At 38.0% G+C, this 20,830-nt stretch overlaps 1 protein-coding gene across 4 annotated transcripts in view; it reads right to left on the bottom strand.

Annotated features, from left to right (window-relative positions):
• LOC131225561 (midasin) overlaps positions 1–20,830 on the bottom strand; it is a 135,122-nt gene that overhangs the window by 14,710 nt on the left and 99,582 nt on the right. For 2 of the 4 annotated variants that reach the window (XM_058221106.1, XM_058221107.1), the window contains exons 39-52: positions 17,009–17,144; positions 16,805–16,890; positions 16,645–16,730; positions 15,990–16,131; positions 15,810–15,899; positions 9,288–9,411; positions 8,947–9,101; positions 6,263–6,376; positions 3,649–3,777; positions 3,326–3,505; positions 3,058–3,246; positions 2,419–2,520; positions 2,101–2,328; positions 1,892–2,014 (exon numbers count right to left, since the gene is read on the bottom strand). In XM_058221106.1, the coding sequence (XP_058077089.1) occupies positions 1,892–2,014; positions 2,101–2,328; positions 2,419–2,520; positions 3,058–3,246; positions 3,326–3,505; positions 3,649–3,777; positions 6,263–6,376; positions 8,947–9,101; positions 9,288–9,411; positions 15,810–15,899; positions 15,990–16,131; positions 16,645–16,730; positions 16,805–16,890; positions 17,009–17,144 (1,884 nt within the window). The remainder of the gene's footprint in view (positions 1–1,891; positions 2,015–2,100; positions 2,329–2,418; positions 2,521–3,057; positions 3,247–3,325; positions 3,506–3,648; positions 3,778–6,262; positions 6,377–8,946; positions 9,102–9,287; positions 9,412–15,809; positions 15,900–15,989; positions 16,132–16,644; positions 16,731–16,804; positions 16,891–17,008; positions 17,145–20,830) is intronic. The other 2 variants (XM_058221108.1, XM_058221109.1) reach the window with 2 other exon arrangements.

The raw sequence follows: 20,830 nt of genomic DNA, 5'->3' as shown, positions 1-20,830 counted from the left end.
TAGCCCGTAAGATACCTAGGGATGAAATGGCAACCATCTTGAAGCTCATTGAGAGAATTAAGAATTTTAGTGTCCATTGGGGCATGTTAGGTAATGATTTTTGAGATTTACCATGCAAGATTTAAATCAATCAGAAGTTTGTAGCAAAAGATCCGATAACCACTATGCATTCTTAAGCTCAATTACAATGGAGCTTGTATATCTAGGCTGGTTTGTAGGGTGGAATTAGAAATGATAAAGGCGGCGCCAAATTAGCAATTTTAGGGTCTGTTGGATTCAAATAAAGCTCTAAGGCTAGAATGCACTCAGAAGTTTTGAATATTTTCAGTGCATATTGGGCTGACTCTTTCTTGGAGGCCACTCTCTTAATGCAAAAGTGTAGGCATTATAAGCCTGGATTCAAGGAGCGTAACATAAATCAGTGATGAGTTTTTGGATTTGTCTACTGTGTCATAGGGCCTAGGGGTCATTTGGTTTCATGGTGGATCTTTAGCTTCTCAACAAGGGGTTGAAAGGATTCTAGTTTTTCCTTTTCTTTTTTTCTTTTCTTTTTTCTTTTTCTCATTTCCTGTGGATGCCCAGATTGGAGTTCAATGGATTTTCAGGTTTTTTGTTTGGATGACAGCTTCTAGAAGTCATGTTTATGATTGAAAAATTCAAATAGCCATAGCACATGTACCAACGTAGCCACATGCAAAAGATCCAGCAGTCCTACAAGGTGAATATGCTCTCCTGAAATCCGGGCCACATATCATTGGATTGCATCTGCTGGAGTACGGTTGCAGCAGGAAAGATCAGAGTGACCTTGTCTGAAATCCTTCAGACGATAACAGTATGCCAGCTGTTTCCATGGAAATCTATATACTCAATTTTTATGGAAGGCATTTTCCACCATATTTTGATTTTCGCATGTGTGGAATAATAGATCATCATATGCGCAATACTACCAGAGGTTAATTGCTTAAGCATACCATTTTGTGAGCATGCTGACATCCATGAGACCAGCAGGACTAACATGCAAACCAGGTAACACTGTTTTGGAACATTTGTTGCAATAGGATTCCAAGGTAAATATGGAACTGTAAACATGAGAGCGGATCAAACAAGCTCAAGCTTTATTATATTTAATAGTGAGAGTAGAGCTTAGGGAGAGGACTTATCTTTCTACGTTTTATACCCTAGTTCCCATCCCGCTTTTAGCTCAAAACAAAATAGATAAGGCTTTAAAAAAATGTCTACTTATCATTTTCCATTATTAAGAAGAAATTAAAACTATGAAGAAGACTCCATTTTCCAGTTCTGCAAGCATAAGCATCTTAACTATAGAATATCTCAATGTTGAGGCAATAGAACAACCCCTTGTAGCAAAGTAGATCAACTAGAAAGTTGCACAAAAGATTAAGAATGACATGAGAAAAGATCAACTATTTCCAATCACATGCCATAATTATGGCTTATCGCAATCTTGAGACAACTATAAGTTCACAGCAGCGGTGGAATCATTTCTTTCCATATTTTACTAAAATGTTTTCAAATGTATGCACTCTAAATCAACCAACAAATGTAATATCCCTAATGATGGAAAAATTGTCAAACATGCTCAGCTAACCAGCTTATCACAAGAAAACATACTTGCTATTCTACTCATGAGTTTGTACAATCTTCTACTAATGGATGGTCTAAAGATCGTTGAATTTTGTGCACAATATAGAAAATCTGCCAAGAATCATCTCATATAGAAAAATGGAAAAGCAAACATTAATCCATATCAAACAAGTTAAAGAAGGCATAATGAATGTGTTTGGTGCATGAACATTCAAAAAAAAAAAAGGTATTTGATACTTCTGGAGCACATGTTTGTACATGCAGCCTGGGAATTGATAGGACTCACACGTTCAACAGGATTGTTTGAACGAAACAGTAGTGTGTGGACATCGACCATGCTCTTCAGGACAGATTCTTGAATGAGGTTCCATTCTTCCTCCAGATTCTCACGTTCATTTGCAGGAACATTCTGAACAGATCAAGTGACCCACTTCAAAATTTATTATTACGAAAACCAAGAAGGCACAGATTATTCAATGATAGATGAGACAATACCACTTCAGAAAATTCTTGTTCCACCAGCATTTCCTGCCACTCTGAAGACAAACTTTCATCCGGAGCCAACTCTCTGAGTGCTGATACATCAACTTCCAGAATGTCCTCTACCCTGAATGTGCGAGGCCTGAACTTGTATAATTGAGCTTCATCATCATCTTTTGCTTTTATTTGAATTTTCGTATTTATCCATAGGCTAGCAAACTGGTCAAATATCTTGTTCAAAAGCTATTAAAAAAGAGTGCAGTTGTATTAGCTACCATCCTTGCAAAGAAATTGAAATCCAATAAAATAACCATTTCAATCATCAAGACATACCAAGAAGGAACTATTATCCAGCAGCAGTGATTCACATACACAATGTGCTACACGGACAAGAATAATATGGTAAAGAGTGGCATGAAGTTGAAGGATTGAGACCTGTGATGCAAAGGAAGCATTTCCATCAAGTTTTGTCTTACTATCAAATTCAGCTAAAATACTGCATACAAATAAATCAAGTAGCATAAGCAAGCCAGAGAAAAAACCCTTGGATACGTGAGAGACGTGCACCAATAGTGAAAATCTACAGGTAAGCGACGTAGTAGAAATCAAGGAATTCGATAATGGTAACAGTCAGCCAACCTTATGGCCATCACGGTACAGGCTGTAACATCCATTTTGGCCCCCATAACAGCGCTACAGCTATGTAAAGGTCAATTTTATTTTTATTTTTTTAAGGAAGAATTTATTGGTCCCATATCAGCCCGTTAAAGACCCGTATCAACCCATTATGGACCCATAACAGCTGTTATGGCCCGTTAGGGCCATTTTCTTTTTTCTTTTTTAATTGGACGTTACAGCCCTGTATCGCGAAACAAGCACCACCGTTGCTACTACATAACAGCCATTACTACCGTAGCATAACCATTTTTTAATAACATGATAGAAGTAATCAAGTAATTGCTGATCACTGACCGATTTATCAGGACCAATATCTCTTAGAATAGACAGCAATTTCTTCAGCAAATTCATGTCCATTCCCAATATGTTCTCAGAAGCATCCAGATCAGGAGTTGGAAATATAGGCTGCAAGGAGTTTGGTTCAATAGAAGGAGCTTCTACCACACATCCTCTAGGAAATTGCATGAAAGAATACAATGTTTCCTGTAGGGCAATATTATAGTCAGGCAGAGGCCAGAGCCAAATGAAAACATAGAAGGCCTTGTGATGATTATACACATACCAGAATCCGGTCAATATTGTCTTCCTTAGCTTTATTTAGATATGCTTTCTGTGCAGCACCTGACATAATTAATGATAATCCCAGTTTCATTTCGTATACTGCTACTTGGATTGGTTGAACTATATCAATATATGGAGTATACTCTTCTGCTAATCGATTAATAAAACAGGTGGACGTTTCCTGAAAAATCAACATGTAAAATTGATAACAAATAGATAATAATCAGAGACGTAACGATTAGGTGAACAACAAATACAATTTTCCAATGGTAACTTGGAGTGAATATAGGCAGAGACAGAACCCATCAGATCAATAAAAATTACCTGCCAGTTGCAAACTTGATCAGTCATCAGATTCATGTCTCCCAATTCAAGTTTTATTGCCCACTTCAGGAAATCAGCACATTCTGATTTTAATTTGTTAAAATTATCATGGTCAGGACGGAACACAACCTGTGAAAGAACAAACTTCATCAAAGGCTAAACCTGGGTGGACCATTAGACCACATGGAAGTCTATATTCCACTACATGAGAGTATGCCCACGCCCAAATAAATAAACGCCAAAATATTTACTGTGAACTGTAGCGGTTCACCTTTCAGAAATAAGGAAGCCACCATCTTGATAACTTATATCCCAAAGTATCCTACAGATCTTTACAAGGGCTGATATCTTAAAAATTGACATAAATTCTAAAGAAAAATTAACACATACACGGCCTTTTGGCCGAAATCAAGTTTACCATGCATATTCCTTTTTCGTTATTTAAAGAAACATTTAATGTATATATTTATAACAAATTAACAATGATTCTTACTTTCTTAAATTCTTTGAGCAACAAGTGCCTCTTGGATATTATTAACACATATGAAGAATTCCTCTGAGGCTGATTAAATGATTTCGGACCGAATAAAGGCTGCATAAAATAGAGAACTAATCACTTACAACCGGTTGTATAGTATGGACATTATTTATGCCTTTTTCCAGTTTATCCCCTGAAAATATTGACAGTTTCATGGGCAAATGCTTGTAAAAATTAGTCATAGGTTAATAGCCTAAACCAGCTCTAGATGATTGAGTTCTCCAGAACATGTCGAAAGGAAGGCAATTGACAATGGTGAGGATATGTAGGAGATTCTCTTTTGAAAAGCATGAGGTCTCATATCTATGGGGCACACAATCAGTTTTCACCACTAGTCTAAATCTAATAACACCGAAGTATTTAAGGCACAGGAATTGACAATGGTGAGGGTAAGTAAGCAGGAAATTCTTGCACTTTGAATAAAACCTGAGGTCTGTTTTTTGGTAAATGCTGGTTTCCATCGCTACTATATCCAATAGAACAGAAAGGTCACAAGAATGAATTCCAAGAAATTTCATGAATTCGAATTGTTAGTGTACAATCTTCCATGCACCGAAGTGCGCCATATTTGAGAATGTGTTATATTCACCTACAGGTCACTACTGATACATCTCTTTATCTCTATTCCTTTCCTGCTTTCCATCTTTCCCTTATCATGATCTAACAGGTCCATGCAGAATCACAGACCTAATGGCCCATCAAAATCCGACCAGAAACTAAAAATGGACCCCTTCAAGTGCTGACAGCCATATGTGGCACCCCTACAGTCACTGGAAGTGCTGCTGATACAAATGGCAGGCACTGGAAGTGCTGCTGATGCAAATGGCAGCCATTGGAAGCAAAGCTAAAGCAATCGGCAGCCACCAGAAATGTTGCTCAAGCAATCTGCAGCTATAGGAGATCTTCTCAGCCACCAAAAGAAGCTTTGCTGCCATTGGAAGAGTCCTCAGATCTTATCGGTAGCACCAGCCATTTTGGAGACCAGCAACAGCTCAAGGGGTGTTTCGAACATTATTAGCAAGCTTGGCATGAATGGCATGCATGCACCAACTTGAGGGCGAGTGTTAGTGTACACAGTCCACTTTGCATCTTCAGTGTGCCATATTTGAGAATGTGTTATATTCACCATACCTATGTAGCTAGGAATTGATTTGATCTTATTCAAGCTTATCTTTGTATCCAAGGAAGCTTATCTTCATAACCAATTCTTAATTATAAATAAAGAGTCATCAGAGAGGGAATATCGAGTCCTCTAATCCCCTCCCTCCCTCTTCGTATCCAAGGAAGCTTATCTTCGTAACCAATTCTTAACTATAAATAAAGAGTCATCAGAGAGGGGTCTCTTCTCTTGGCTCAGTGATAGACACTGTGTGTCTCATCTCTAAGGTCAAGGGTTCGAGAACCCGTGCGTGAGTGGGGTGGTAGTGTCTGTGTGTTTCTCACCTTTCAAAAAAAAAGTGTCATCAGAGAGGGAATATTGATTCCTCTAATCCAAGGAAGCTTATCTTCATAATTTATTTATGATAGTTGTTATCTCATGATGGGGCCCACCGAACAAGCTGTCTGAGTTTTTACATACCTGACACATGTCCCGTAACAACTTTCATGTGTTAAAAGTGTCAAATATGCTGTGTGTAGAAATTAAAGTTCATTTGTAGGACTTGAGACAGGAAATTTTAACCTTCATGGATATGGTAGCATGAGTGGATGAATCCAGACCGTTCATCAGGTTGGTGCCAGCTTGTAAGGTCCATTGGTGAAACTTCTCAGGAGCCGGACCATCCTAACCATCCCATCAGCGGCTAACAAATTGACACTAAAGGAAAAAAGCAAGGGCCCAAATTCAACGAATTGGTTACGAAGATAAGCTTCCTTCGATTCGTGTCCTCCCTCCCTCCCTCTCTCCAGTTGTTCCCTTTCTTTTATTTCACACCTTAATGGGAAAACAAGGTGCATAAAACCCACATACAGATGCGGTTGACTACTTGGCTTACAATTGTTAATCAAGGGAGAATAAAATAAATAAAATAAAAATAAAACTCAAAAAGGAGTCCAATTCAAAGAAAGCTATTCAACCTTTTTTTTCAATCTTTTTCGCTCCATTTCAAGCTTTTCTAATGAGCACTTTCTCTGTTGTAGGTTGTCTCTTGCATAGTTCCTGCCTGCTAGGTGGTCACATTCTTGTCTCACCTATATAAAACAAGATAGCTTATGTTAACTTCCAACTGGTTCTCTAAGTACCAAATTTAACATCGACCACTGCAAAAGATTGCACATTTTATAACATAAGAAAAGATTGTTTATTTAATGTGATGTTGATACTCTTGGAAACACAATAAAAAAAATAATACAAAATCGCATCCACGAAAGCAGATAATCTACTAATTTTACTTCTAAACCTGAGAATGAACAAAAACAATCATAATTCAATAATATGATTGGATGTAGAGAACAAGATCTTGTAACAAGTGAGAAATCTTAACATCCAACTCCATATCTTGTTTAAACAAGAGACATGCAAGGTATCCACTCTTTGTTGGGGATTCCTAACAATCTTTGCGAGGGAAATTCGGAAAGATCTTATTATTTTTCTCTTGGAAGTTCTTCTAAATTGTCTAGTCGATGAGATTTTGCTCGAACTTGTCTACTTTCAATTGCCTGAACTTGTCTGCTTTCAACTAACAATTTTTCTTCAAATTGTACTGTTGAAAAAGAAAAAAAACAAAAAAAAACAAAGAGAGAACCTGTTTATAACTCCCTTCCTCTTTCGTAAGAGACATGGCTATCTCCTGAGCAACCATATGTTGACTGATAACAAAAAATCACACTTTCTAAACTGATACCTGATCTCGGAAATACAAGATGATACCTTCCACAAGCACAACAACTAGGGCTGTCAACGGGCTGGGCCGGGCCAGGGGTAGGTCTCGGCCCAGATATTGAACTGTTTCAGGCCGGGCCGTTGGGCCGGGCCTATTCAAATTCTGATTTCTCAGGCCCGAGCCCAGCCCAATGACACCCCTACCAACAACTCCGGAAATATCCACTTTACGGCATTGCAGAAGTTCCCTTCAATTATTAGAGAACCAACATCCCACATTGACACTATGCACAAGCCCTCCCAAAGAGCCAAAATTTCTGCCTCAATTGAGACCATGGCATCACAAGGGCCAAAGAACACCATCAGGATCTTACCCTTCTCATCATGCAGCACACTGATGCTCCCATTAAAATTTAGATTAAGAAGGCCTGGAGGAGGCCTTCATCATATTATTTACAATGACCTTCCTCTAGCCCCCATCATGGCACTGTTCCAATCCCGAATTGGATGCGCCTTCAAAACACCCCTTGCTGTTCTTTCTATGCTTTCCACTGACGATACTCTGTTCTCAAGGAATCTTTCTTTCTGTAAAATTCATGTCATCCCATGCAGTGCCATCATCCATTGAGAAAGTTCCCTTAAATAGGAAAAGGCCCCCAATCCACCCACTGATTAGGCATCCAGGAGAGGCAGTCAACACCATCTTAATGGAAACATGATAAGTGGCACCAGACCTCTCAGGAAAATGAAGAAGTAAATGATCAACCATTTCCTCATCTTCGCAGCACATGAAGCAAATGGTTGGAAGCACAAAATTCTTATTCTTTATCAATGTTTTGTTAGCAGTAGTCAACTATGTAAAGGCTTCCACCCTCAAGAAATACCATTCCCCCACACATGCACAACAGGGCTTATGACCCTCTGATTTGACCAGAAAATGAATTAGAGGTAAAAGCATCTTTTTGAGGTCTTACAAAATTAAGAAAAGCATTTGTTTATTGTCCATTTCCAGATCTTGCAGTCCATTTCACTCGAATCAGCAAAACCTCATTTAAAACCACCAATAACCTCTCAAAGCAAAGAGTTGCTAAAAGATAATTTATGGGTCTGCTTATTTTTGGGATGTTTCATCCAATGCAATCACTTGGATGTTTGACCTCACGGAAGGCTCCTGGGCCATGGAATCTTGCTTCCAGGCTTCCAATAGTGACAAAATTAATGACCTGCTCTCTTATATAGATGCCGGTTCTTGTTAGGTTATCCGGATACAAATGGACTAGCGAATGTTTTAGCTCATGGAGTGTGGTAAGAACATGAGTTTTGAGGTAAGGGTAGATCTTTCACGAGCTAAATCTTGTTTTCTATTAGCATTACCTTAACCTTGTATCTTTTTTCCTTTATTTAGGAGAGTTCTTATTTTATTAAAAACATTAATAAAAGAAATCCAAAAAATTAGTAAATATTCCAGAATGAAAATATAATAAATCCGAGAAAAAAAAAAAGACCTCCAGAAGACGCAAGAACTTGTGTCACACAAATGAAATTTATGTGCATACGAGGATTCATGCAGATGACACCCACAGATGCAGACATGTAGGTGTGTTTATATAAGCACAAATACCAACATATGCTTTGCATCTGCATGCATATAGGGATAAACATGATGCATATGCACAGTCCTGCTCCAGTGACTAGGGAAGGTTTTAATTCCATGCTTACAGAATAAAAAGAAAAACACATAAGTATCAATGCTTCTGAACTACATAAGATGTATGAATAGATTATTTATTTATTTATTATTATTATTATTTTGAAGATTAAGATGTATGAATAGATGCATCTACAAAAGCAAGAACATATCCTTTTTGTTTCTGTGTCAGTGCCAATAGTGTATGAAAACAATTTATCGTAATAAAAGAATATGCTACAAAAAAGATACCTTTATTTCAAGCTCAAGCAGAGAAATCTTTTCAAGTAATTGGGAATACTTGAATGCATACTTCATGGCAGGATCAGGATCGTCCGGGTTCAGCAAAAGATGGAAACGCAAGCCACCAATGTACAACCATGCCTTGCCAAGACTAGAAAGGACATCTACAAAGTAGAAGGGCATGAAGAAAATATATAGATCAGGGAACAAAAGAATTTTTCTGTCAACAGAACGTAGAATTAAATTATCATTAGTGTAAGAATGATAGTCGTGACAACATATTTAGATAAGTAATAATTAGCAATTTCAAGTCCACATAAATTTATATAATATCCATTCTCACTCCTTACCATAAGATGGGACCCTGAAGTAAAGTTCCCTGAGCAAAGGTTCAACGAAGGATTCGACTGAGGAATACAATCCGGCATGGCTTGATGATTTGATAAGTGACTTCAAAGTCTGGAGCGTTTCTTCCTGTTACCAATATAAAAATTGTAGTTATGGTGGGGAAAGATGATGCAAACATGACTTGTGAGGATATTGTCTAAACTATTTCCAGAAAGCACTTCTTTTCAATTATTTAAAACTAGCGCAGGCCTGATACAAACCACTGGTGTAAATAGAAAGCTAAAATAGATATTCATACCAGTAGATACACAACTTCTTACAACATGTTTTCAATATCGCTATCAATGGATCTATCGCACCCTTGGGATACGGAAACATATCGGTTATCACATGGGAAATATCGGATGTATTGCATATTGTTTCCTTGTTTTGGGGAAACATTGGGAAGTAGATCAAATTTTTCAATGAAACTTGAAGGGATGTTAAAAAAGCCATCATTATAAACTTGGAGGTCGAAAGTTCACAAAACAAGTGCACATAATAAGTTTCCTTTTCATCAGGTCCTAAACTATGCACAGTTTGACAGAACTAGTGGAACTACATTCAAAATCAATTCAAAAATGGGATTTAGTAATTATTATTTTATTTTAAATTTTTTCGGAAAACCCAATTGTTGTTGTCAGCAATGTTCTAAATATCAACGATATTAGCCGATATATCCCACGATATATCTTGTATCCCACTTGGGTGATACGAAACACACAGGTAGTGCCGATATATCCCACATGTTCGATCCAATGAGCATTTTCAATTTCCGATCCCCTTTTTTTGTTGTTGAAATTATATAAAATTAGTGTCAATTGTTATAAATCCATTGGTTCTACATGTTTTACATGAAAAATCATCGAGTTGGAGCTTTAATTTCGATATCCATTGGTTCTGCATGTACTCCATGTTTTCTTTTTTAATTTTCCTTCAACTACCTAACAATTGAGAATACTTTCGAAGTATTTAGGAGTATTTGATGAAATGATCATCACATACACTTTAATTTCGAAATTTGTGTAGGTGGTCCGATTTAGGGAAAATTGGGGAAATTTCAAAATTTCCCTAATTTCTCCCAAATTGCTTGCAATTTTGCACTTCTAGTTCTGAACATTTTCTGTTTATGGTCACTCCAACATATGGTCACAAGTTCTGAACGATGAGGCAGCAGGATGAACAAGTCACAAAAATATTTGGTGCTATAAATGCATTGGAGTTGGGCATATTTCTTCCGAATGTAGGCAGCGACAAGTCAATTTGGCCAGTAGCTCGAAAGCAGTTGTGGGGGAACAATTAGTTGACGATGAGGGTGAGATTACAGAGGAAACGCATCACGCAGACTATGATATTGACGATGGGGACAACGGGAAATATAGTGATGGTCTAAAGACGACGATGATCCGAAAGGCTTGTCTTAACGAAGATTGGTTGCGGACTAATATCTTCTACACAAGTTGCACAATGGATGGCAAAGTCTATGGGGTGATCGTCAAGTTGGTAGTTGTGCAAATGTCATCCTTCAAGATGTAGTAGAAAATCTTCAGTTGAAGATCGAGAGACATCCAGTTCCATGTAAACTTTGCTCGGTTTAACCAAAGTAGTAAGATAAAGGTTTTTCACTGTTGTTTCTGATTTTGCCGAGCTGCTGGAATGCATTTCAGTTCTTTCTCCTAATCGATCCGTCTCGGATAGTCTGATTTGTAAATTTAGCAAGTTGGGCTGCTTCTCGGTGTCCTCGATGTACACTGCTATTTCTTCCAGCAGAAATCTAAATCAGGACAGAGGGGTGGCTTTTGTTTGGAAATACGCAGTCCCTCCTAGGATCGCGGCCTTTGGATGGTTGGCTGGGAATAGGAAGATCTTGACCATAGACAAGCTGCAGAAAAAAGGGATGATTATTCCAAACATCTGTTTGTGTTGTATGCGGCAGGAGGAGACAGTCGATCACCTGCTGGTGAACTGCCCCTTTGGGTCGTCCATTTGGGTCGAATTCTACGCCTGCTTCAATTTCAGTTGTTCTTCTACCAAGAGGGTGGTCTCCTTTTTGCAAGCCTGGCAAGGAGTTCATATGGGCAAAGAGACAACTATGTTATGGAGGATGGCGATCCTCGCTATTTGGTGGTTTGTTTGGGAAGAACGCAACAATAGGTGCTTCAGGGATTCTGATCAAAGTGCGCAGTATGTCTGCTAAGGTTAAGAAGGCTCTGATTGAATGGGCCTCTCAAGTTGAAGTGTTGAAAATTTCTGATTTGTCGTTCCTTGGGGTTTAGGCCATCTGTTCCGCAATCTTAGCGGATCTTTCAGCTGCTGGTTTTTCTTGTTTTTCTTTTCTGTTTTGTTTTCTTTTCCTGTTTCTGTTCCGTTTCCTCCATATATAAATTCACCTTTCAAAAAAAAAAAAAAGGTTTTTCACCGTTGTTTAGTTTCTTTTACGATTGGTAAAATTTATCATGACAATGTGTGGTATGACGTAGTCCATGGGATGGACGTGTGCCACATATTATTTGGTCAACCATGGCAGTTCGACCCACGGACCATCCACGATGGTAGGAAAAAATGCATACAACTTCATGAAAGATAATCGTAAAATAGCATTGAAACCCATGAGAGAGAGGATCCATTAAAACCCACAACCAAGGGGAACGTCAAGCTTCTGCCCCATGCAAGGTTTCTGGAGGATATTGAGGGCCATGATGTGATTTATATGTTGGTTAGGAAAAATGTTAATGTTGTCATCCCTATGAGCAAATTGATGAAAGCCCTAGTTGGCGAATATAAAGATGTATTCTCGGATGAGCTATGTCCAGGATTACTGCCAATGAGGGATATCCAACATTGCATTGGCTTGGTCCTAGGATCGAGTTTACTCAATCGAGCAGCCAGCACGATGAGCCCAAAAGAGCATGGTACATTGAAATGGCAAGTCATCGAGTTAATTCGATTATATGCTAATAAAAAAAATGTAGTTTGCGGATGGATCGGGTTGTATTCCTTGGCTATGTGGTGAGTGTAGATGGTATCAATGTGGATTAGGAAAAAGTGCAACGGTACAGGAATGGCCCACACCAAATACGGTATGTAATGTGCAAAGTTTCCTTGGATTGACTACTTTCTATTGCCGATTCATAAGAAACTTTAGTACATTGGCAGCTCCTTTAATAGCTTGCTTGAAGAGGGACAGTTTGGATGGTCTACAGCGGCACAGAAGAGTTTTGAAGCAGTGAAGAAAATCTTGATAGAAGCACTTGTTTTAGCTTTGCTAGACTTTGATAAGGTGTTTTAGGTAGATTGTAACACGTCCTACATTGGCATTAAAGCGGTACTCAGCCAAGTTGATCGGTCCATAGCTTTTTACATTGAGAATCTAAGTGGTCCAAGGGTGCGGTACTCTACATATGATGCGGAGTTCTATTCAATTGTGCAAGCACTCCGTCATTGGAGACATTACTTGGTGCAACGCAAGTTTGTATTGTTCTCCAATCACAATGATTTGAAATATTTGAATGGACAGCAGAAACTTAAACGGCAGCTACGAAATGGGTATCTTACTTGCAGAAATACACCTTTGGTTTGAAGCATAAAGCAGGCACACAATCGGGTAGCGGATGCATTGAGTCGCAAGAGAAGCTTATTGCTACACCGCAAGCCAAGGTGGTTAGCTTTGATTGCTTTGTGGGTATGTATATTGGTGACCGGGATTTCAGACAGATTTGGGCTGAAATGGAGAGCAGGCAGTAAGGAGAGTTTACTTTACAAGATGGTTCTCTTTCGAGGCACGAGCTTGTGCATCCCAAATTGTTCTTACCAAGAGAAACTATTAGCAGAGATTTATGCAAGATCACTATCAGGGCATACAGGTGGAGATCGAACTATTGCATTGATTGAAGAAAAGTACTATTGGCCATGATTGAGAAGAGATGTGGTCGGGCACGTGGAAAGATGTCATATATGCCAAACAACTAAGAGCCATGCACAGAATGCAAGATTATATATGCTATTACCTATTCCACAAGCACCATGGGTGGATGTGAGCACGGATTACATAATACAATTGCCACAATCACAGCATGGTAACGATTCTATTTTTGTAATTGTGAACCGATTTTCTAGAATTGCTCACTTTGTTCTGTGTTGGAAAACTAGCAATGCATCCTACATTGCAAGGCTATATTTTCAAGAGGTGATGAAGCAGCACAGGGTACCGAAGAGTATTACTTGGGACCAAGATACCAAAGAGTATTACTTCAAACCGTCGGTCATTTTTGGCGGACATTGTGGAGACGGTTGGACACTTTTTTATATTTCAATAGTGCCTATCATCCACAAACTGATGGGTAGACTGAGGTAGTAAACCAGAGTTTGGGCAAGTTATTGCACACATTAGTACGGGACAAGTTGAATCAGTGGGACTTAACCTTGCCACACGTAGAGTTTACATATAACTGGGTGAAGAATAGAATTACCTAGAAGAGCCCGTTTGAAGTGGTCTGTGGTGTTAACCCTTCAAACGTGCTTGATCTCATAACAATACCCAACATGATAAGTTGAGGGCACAAAATTGGCAGGTGCACGAACAAGTTCTCAAGCAGACCGAAGCAAGCAATGCAGGTTACAAGCAAACTGCAGATAAACAACATTGGAAGGTGGTTTTCAAATCGGGAGATCTAGTGTGGGTTTACATGTGGAAAGAAATATTAGCAACGGCTACTTATAACCATTGTTCAAAGTACGGTGTCGCTATAAGTTTCGTCGGAGGGGATATGGAAACAATATCAATATCGCCGATAATATCGTTAATAACCAGAAATGGGGAAAACATGGAAAAAACGGTGAAATTTTTCAGTGAAACTTCAGGAGATGCTAAAATGCACATATTTACATATTTAGGAATCAAAATTTTGTAAAAAAAAAAAAAAAGGATACATATATAATAAGTTTCCATTTAATGAGGGCCTAAAAACATGTGTTATCGTAAGAAACCAATCCGACCATCCCATCTTATCCATCCAACCATCCCATATATCCATCCAAACATACATACAACCTTCCATCCAAACATCCATCGATATTTCAACATATTGACAACACACGTTATTTTGATGAGAAATCGTCGAGAATTGGAAAGGAATGAAAGATTGTGGTCTCAATATCTCCCATGTTGTGATAATGATAATATGGTGATAGGATCGATATTATAGTTGACAATTTGAACACTACATGCAACCACGCGCACATAAATTTAAAAAAATAATAATAATAAAAATGAAGTGGAAATTTAAATGGGTTTTTGGTGATATCGATACATGGGCGATATTATTGAAATATCGTCAATACACTGGTGATACAAGCAACACCTGAAATTTATACAGTTGAAAATAATAGCAATATCGGTACATTGATGATACAAGTAACACCTAGAATTTACATAGTCGAAAATATTGGCGATATTAATACATTGGCAATACCTAGCAATACATCACCAATACCTGGAATTTCTGAGACCACTAGGGTCATCAGTATTGCTAGTAGTCTCATCGATATCACTAAGTGGAGAAACAGATAATATCGTGGATACTCCGAACAAAGCTTATAACAAAAAAAAAAAAAAAAAGATTGGCCCATGTAAGATCTTGAAGCCGATTAACAACATGCCTATCGCATTGAGGTACCACCGGGAGTGAACACTTCTAATGTACTCAATGTTGTTGATCTTACAACAAACAGAGTAGCAAAAACGGATCATACTCGAAGTCGAGTCCTAACTAACCTAGGGAAGATGATGACATGGACTACCTAATGTTGATAGATCGGGCTCATGTACTTGCTGAGGAGTTTTTGGAATGAATTAGATTATGGAAAGGGGCCCAAATATCTTCCATAATAGGCCAAATCCATAGATCCATCAATAAACCATGCATTGCGCCACCCGTTGTACACTTTTGGATCCACAAAAAGGTCTTTTGGTGACATTTCCCTTTAGTTTCGAATTTTACTTTATTTTAAAATGACTTTTGGTTAATTTTGCTTGTTTATGTATCACTATAGTAAATATGGGTATTTTAATCTTTTTCCTTTAATATAACATTGGAGGGTTGTAATTATAACATTCAGCCCATAGTTAATGCTTGATGGAAAGGCCAAATTAGTGATAGGGCTTCTCCTTTGTTTCCTTCATAGAAAAGCTCAATAAACATAAAATGTCCAATAGCTTTTGAGACATTTTTACAAGCCTTGAGCTAGGGTTTGTGCAAGTGCATGTTTTTACAAGTGGGACATAATCTAGGCCATCAAAAGTGCTACACCAATAACCAAAAGTGAGAGCCAACCAAAGAATGGTTGTATATGACTAGTTTAAGCACTATTCATCAACACGGACAGTAATACTTAACAAGAAAAACATTCATCAGGAATTTTTTTGTCAAACTCTGATACTTGACGGAATTCTCCCAAATGAAATTCCCTAGAGCAAAAGTATATACCTCAATGGAATTCTCCCGAATGGAACAAAAAATGGACTTCATTTCTCCAAAAATATTCTCCTCAAAAGATTTTTTATGAGCATATATAATCTGCAGCCAATAAACATCCGACCAAAGTCATGGTAAAGTTCATTAAATATACCATTAAAGAAAGCCTCAGACTTACAGGAAACACAATACCTGCTGGAAAAGAGAATGAGCTGCAGAGAAAAGGGTACTGGATAAATTTCTCCTTGATGGAGCATCTTGCCAAAGTTTTCCGGAAGCAACTCTAAGCTTCAGACAGTGGACATAATAATCTTTGATAGGGAATGTATCCTGACTGTACGAGAAAAGAAGTCCAAAAACAAAACTTCAAGTTAGATTCATGCAACTGGGATTAAAAATGTAAATGTTTCTGTAGTTGTGCCCACGCTTGGGTTGTAATTTTGGGTCGTATTCTTTGCTGCTTTGAAATTTCCTAGCAGCTTTTTGACAAAACAAATTATCATCATTCAAAAGAAAAAGATAGATTCATGCAACTCAAACAAATGGTATATTTAAAAGATACAACTGACTAGCAAGTGACCTCACAAGAATAGAAAAATACAACTTTCATAGATTCATCCATCAGCACATCACTCACATAAATAAATATTTAAGGTTGTAAGGAATATTAAAGTCACTAGAAGCAAAGCAGTCATGTGGCATTGCCATTATCAATATGATCCATGCAGCTGCATCGGGCACCGACTCCCCATCAGGAAACTTTTTATTGCATTCATGTGGATATTGATTAAGTAACATTTCAGTTCAACTCTAGTGTGCAAAGATCAACAAGATCAGAGAATCTTACAGAATCTGGTGAAGCGTTGTCGTTTTTGTTGGCTGGAAAAGAATACAGGGTGGTCGTATTTCATCATGATGAACTAGAGAAATGCTCTGCAAGTAAAAGAAAAAGATAATAAAATTGGAGATCTGAGAGATTGAAAGCCACACCAAATTTGGGAACATACCTTGAGTGATTTCGGGCAGTACGTCCACAAGGAAGAATGCCATTTATACCACATTTCAAGAACAGAACTTGCAACTTTTGTACTCACTGCTAGCCCATAGTGACAGAATACAAATCATTAAAATACTAAATGAAATGAAAAAAAAAATAAAAAATGGTAGAAATAATGAACAAATGGATCAATAGAATATTCAAGTATTCTGACCCGAATCCACTGAAGTCCATGCATCTAATGTCCACAGGATCTTTTGATGAGGTAAAAAGTCTGTGGGTGGTCTTGATGAGAAATCCAGTGAGAACCTTAAGGAATATTTCAAATGCTCATATTTATTGGATAAAACCTGCAATCAGATGAAAGTTATAAGCACTGAGATACATCAAGAAACCAGTTCAAGCAATTACTGAACTTCCTGAAGTCTGAACAGCAGAAACAGCACAGGAGACTTGAGAAACAGTTTACATCAGCTAAATATTTTTACAGATTCACATGGACACAAACACAATTATCAAAGACAGTTTGAAACACTAATAGATTTTCCAAAAATGCAAATACTGGGAAAATGCTGTGATATAATCATGATAGTTTTGTTATTTTTTCCTCCTAATAACAAAATTATATTTTTATTAATTCTGTTTATTTTAGCTCTTGTTATTTAGCTGCTCTTTATTTCCTGTGTGATTTTCAGGAACGAGTCACAAGAAAACCACAACATTCGAAAATCTCCTGAGAAGTTCTCATGCCCATAGCTGAGAACAAGATTATCAAGTTGCGTAAGCACATAAACAGAAACAGAATGTGCATATGCATATGAACATGCACACCGAAACACTCATTTTTCCAGAGACAACTGCAAAATATGTAGAAATATTAGGTAGGTTAATGGCAGAGTGTTTATGTCTAACATTTAAGACCTATTTTTCAGTTGGAACCTAGCGTCCTTCTAGGTGGAGCCATGTGTGCTACATGCTGCTGGTCTCCATATGGCACATCTAACGTGGCATGGACCAAGCTATTCAAAACTCAAAATATAAAGCCTACAGTTCAATTAATATAAATGTAATACTCTTTGACGAGCTCTAAAAGGGCAAGGGGAAGGCCTAAAAGGGCATGGGTGGAGGTAGCAAGTAAGAAAGGACTTGACGGCTTATGGTCTAACTGAAGTTATGGCCCTTGATAGAGTAGACTGATGGAACATGATTCATATAGCCGACCCCAATTAGTTGGGATAAGACTTGGATAATGATGGTGATGGTGATGATGATGATGATGATTCTCTTTGAAGGGTATTGGCAACTTGTTTGTACCATATATCCCCAGATTGCCACCAAACTAATCAATTTCTTCAGCTGTACTTTTCCTTCTACTTTGTTGGGCGAGGTGTCAAGAACAAAAGGAGAAATGGGAAAAAAAAAAAAAAAATACCTTTGGTAGTCCAAAGGAGGCTCTTAGTTCTGCCACAAAATTATGGCCAAAATAGAATAAAGTTGTTTTTCCTTTTTCCCTCTCCTTTTCTTCTCTCAAAGAAAGAAAATGAAGCAACTTGACCAATCAAACCTAAGCTTAAATAACAACAAACGGCTCAGCACTTAAAGGTAAGGTATGAGTTTTAGTTGACACAAATCTAAAAGCTTGAATGGGAAGGAGAGGATACCAAGATGCTAAAGCACTTGTTGCAAGAGCAAGGAATTTGTTGGGCAAGACACCCGAATCCCTCTCCAAGGAGGTTAGATTGGATTGAGGAGATTAGGTAGAGTTTCGAGGTGGTATGGAAGCTGTCTTTTTTTTCCATATAGGTTGTGCTGGAAGTTCAAAAGCTGATTCCCTTGCTTGGGATTCTCTTGTTTTTTGGGATTCTTTCCTCTTGTAATTTGCCTTAAGTTATTTTAATAAAAGCTCCTTTTATGTTGCTAAAAAAAGAAAGAAAAGAATAGAACCTCACCCACATCAATAACCCAGGAATCAAAAGAGTAAGGAGCAAGGTATGCTATAATGGCAGTTACATAACAGTAACGGTGGCCGTTAAAGAAAAAATGACATGTAACGGCCCTTACAACTCCCGTAATGGCCGTAACTAGGGCTGTCAATGGCCAGGCCTGGGGTTGGTCTCGGACCGGATTTTGAACCGATGGCCCAGCCCTATTCAAAATGCCGATTTTTGTAGGCCCGAGACGGCTCATTGACACCCGTAGCTGTAACAGGGTCGATACAGGCTTTTTAAGTTTTTTTTTGAAACAAAGAAAAAAGAAAATAAAAAGACCACAACAGCCATTATAGCCCGTACAGTAACAGTGGCCATTACAGCCACCATTACGGAATACCACGGTTGGGAGTGATTAAGAAGGCTAGGAATTGGAGGCTTGGAGCCCAAAAAATATGGATTTGCTTCAAGTTTGTAGCAATAGAATCATTTTCAATCCTAGCCTTTCTCCAAACAATTTGGTGTTGTCTTTTAAATGGTAGATTGGCAAATTTTCAATAATCCACGGCCCACCAAACATCAATCTTCCTCTTTTACTTCGGCTCTTGGACCTTGCCATGTAGGCTCGCATGGACACAATTGACGTGCCAGGTATGATCCCACCTAGTGCTGGCCCCCAGTCCAACTATTACATTCATGTCCTAGAGGGCTAGCAAGCAAAGTAGGGTCAAAGGGACAGTTGCTTGGCAGACCACAAAGTAGGAAGCACCTACACATGTGAAAGGTCATGCTCGTGTAGTTGGCTGCATAAAATGCTTTTCAGGATGTTACAATCCATTTTCCCAACTTCCTTGCCAGGCAATATTTGGGTGAAGATTCAATTCACAATGATGGATGAAATTCCATCCCTCCATGTTTATACAAAAACAGGTGATATTTGTAAGACGATTGGCTTCATTCAGTGGACCATAGACAGAAAGTTGCAATGATTGGACAATACTAACCATGCAAATGCTGTACAACTAACTAGATCTTGGTGATTTTTGAGCTCCTCTCTTGAAATGGTTAAATTTTTTAATTACTGTAACTTTCTCTAACCCATTCATGGTTGTTCACGATGGAGGAATGAATCGGATCATCAATTCATCATACACATGACATGCTTACATTATGGAAAGTGTGAGGGAGGAAAATTTCTCCATTTCAGTGTACTAGACACAAACAAACACAAAGACGCCAAACACAAACTGGCATATATAATAGCTTTAAGAACTTGAATTCGTGGGGAAGTTTTCATTTGAATATCACTTGAAAAGATGCTCTAAAAGATGCAAATTCTCTGAGATAGGTTTCAAGAAAACCACTTGACTAATCACTACATCTCCAGTCAAAGTGGAGACAGCAATACTAAGATATCAAAGTAAAAACAGCTAGCACGCAACCAGTGTTCAAAGTATCGGTATTGCTACAAGTTTCCCTGGCCAGGGATACGGAAACAATATCGATATCGCCAATAATATCGTTGATAACCGGAAATGCGGGGAAACATGGGGAAACGGTGGAATTTTCAGTGAAACTTCAGGAGATGTTAAAATCTACATATTTGCATATTTAGAAATAAAAACAATTACAAAAAAGAATGCATACATAACAAGTTTCCATTTAATGGGGCCTTAAATGCATGTGTTGTTGCAAGAAATCAGCCCAACCATCCCATCCGACCTATTTAACCATCCAACCTTCCATCATTATTGCAAAATATCAACAACACATGATACTCATCAAGAAATTATCAACAATTGGAAAGCAAACGAAAGATTGTGGTCTAAATATCGTGCATGTTGCAATATCAATAATATCAAGACATTATCAATATTATCAATGAGATATTGAACACTGCATACAACCATGTGCCCATGAAAAAAAAAATGAAATAATTATTTTTTCTAATAAACAAACTTTTGATGATATCAATACGTTGGCGATATTATTGAAATATCGTCAATACACTAATGATACAAGCATTACCTAAAATTTACATAGTAAAAAATATTGGCGATATTGATGCATTGGGAATACAAGCGACACCTAGAATTTACATGGTTGAA

The sequence above is a fragment of the Magnolia sinica genome, chromosome 14 (assembly GCF_029962835.1).
Source record: "Magnolia sinica isolate HGM2019 chromosome 14, MsV1, whole genome shotgun sequence".
Lineage (NCBI taxonomy): Eukaryota > Viridiplantae > Streptophyta > Magnoliopsida > Magnoliales > Magnoliaceae > Magnolia > Magnolia sinica.
The sequence above is the reverse complement of the archived record's forward strand: the minus strand, read 5'-3'. Positions and strand labels throughout refer to the sequence as shown.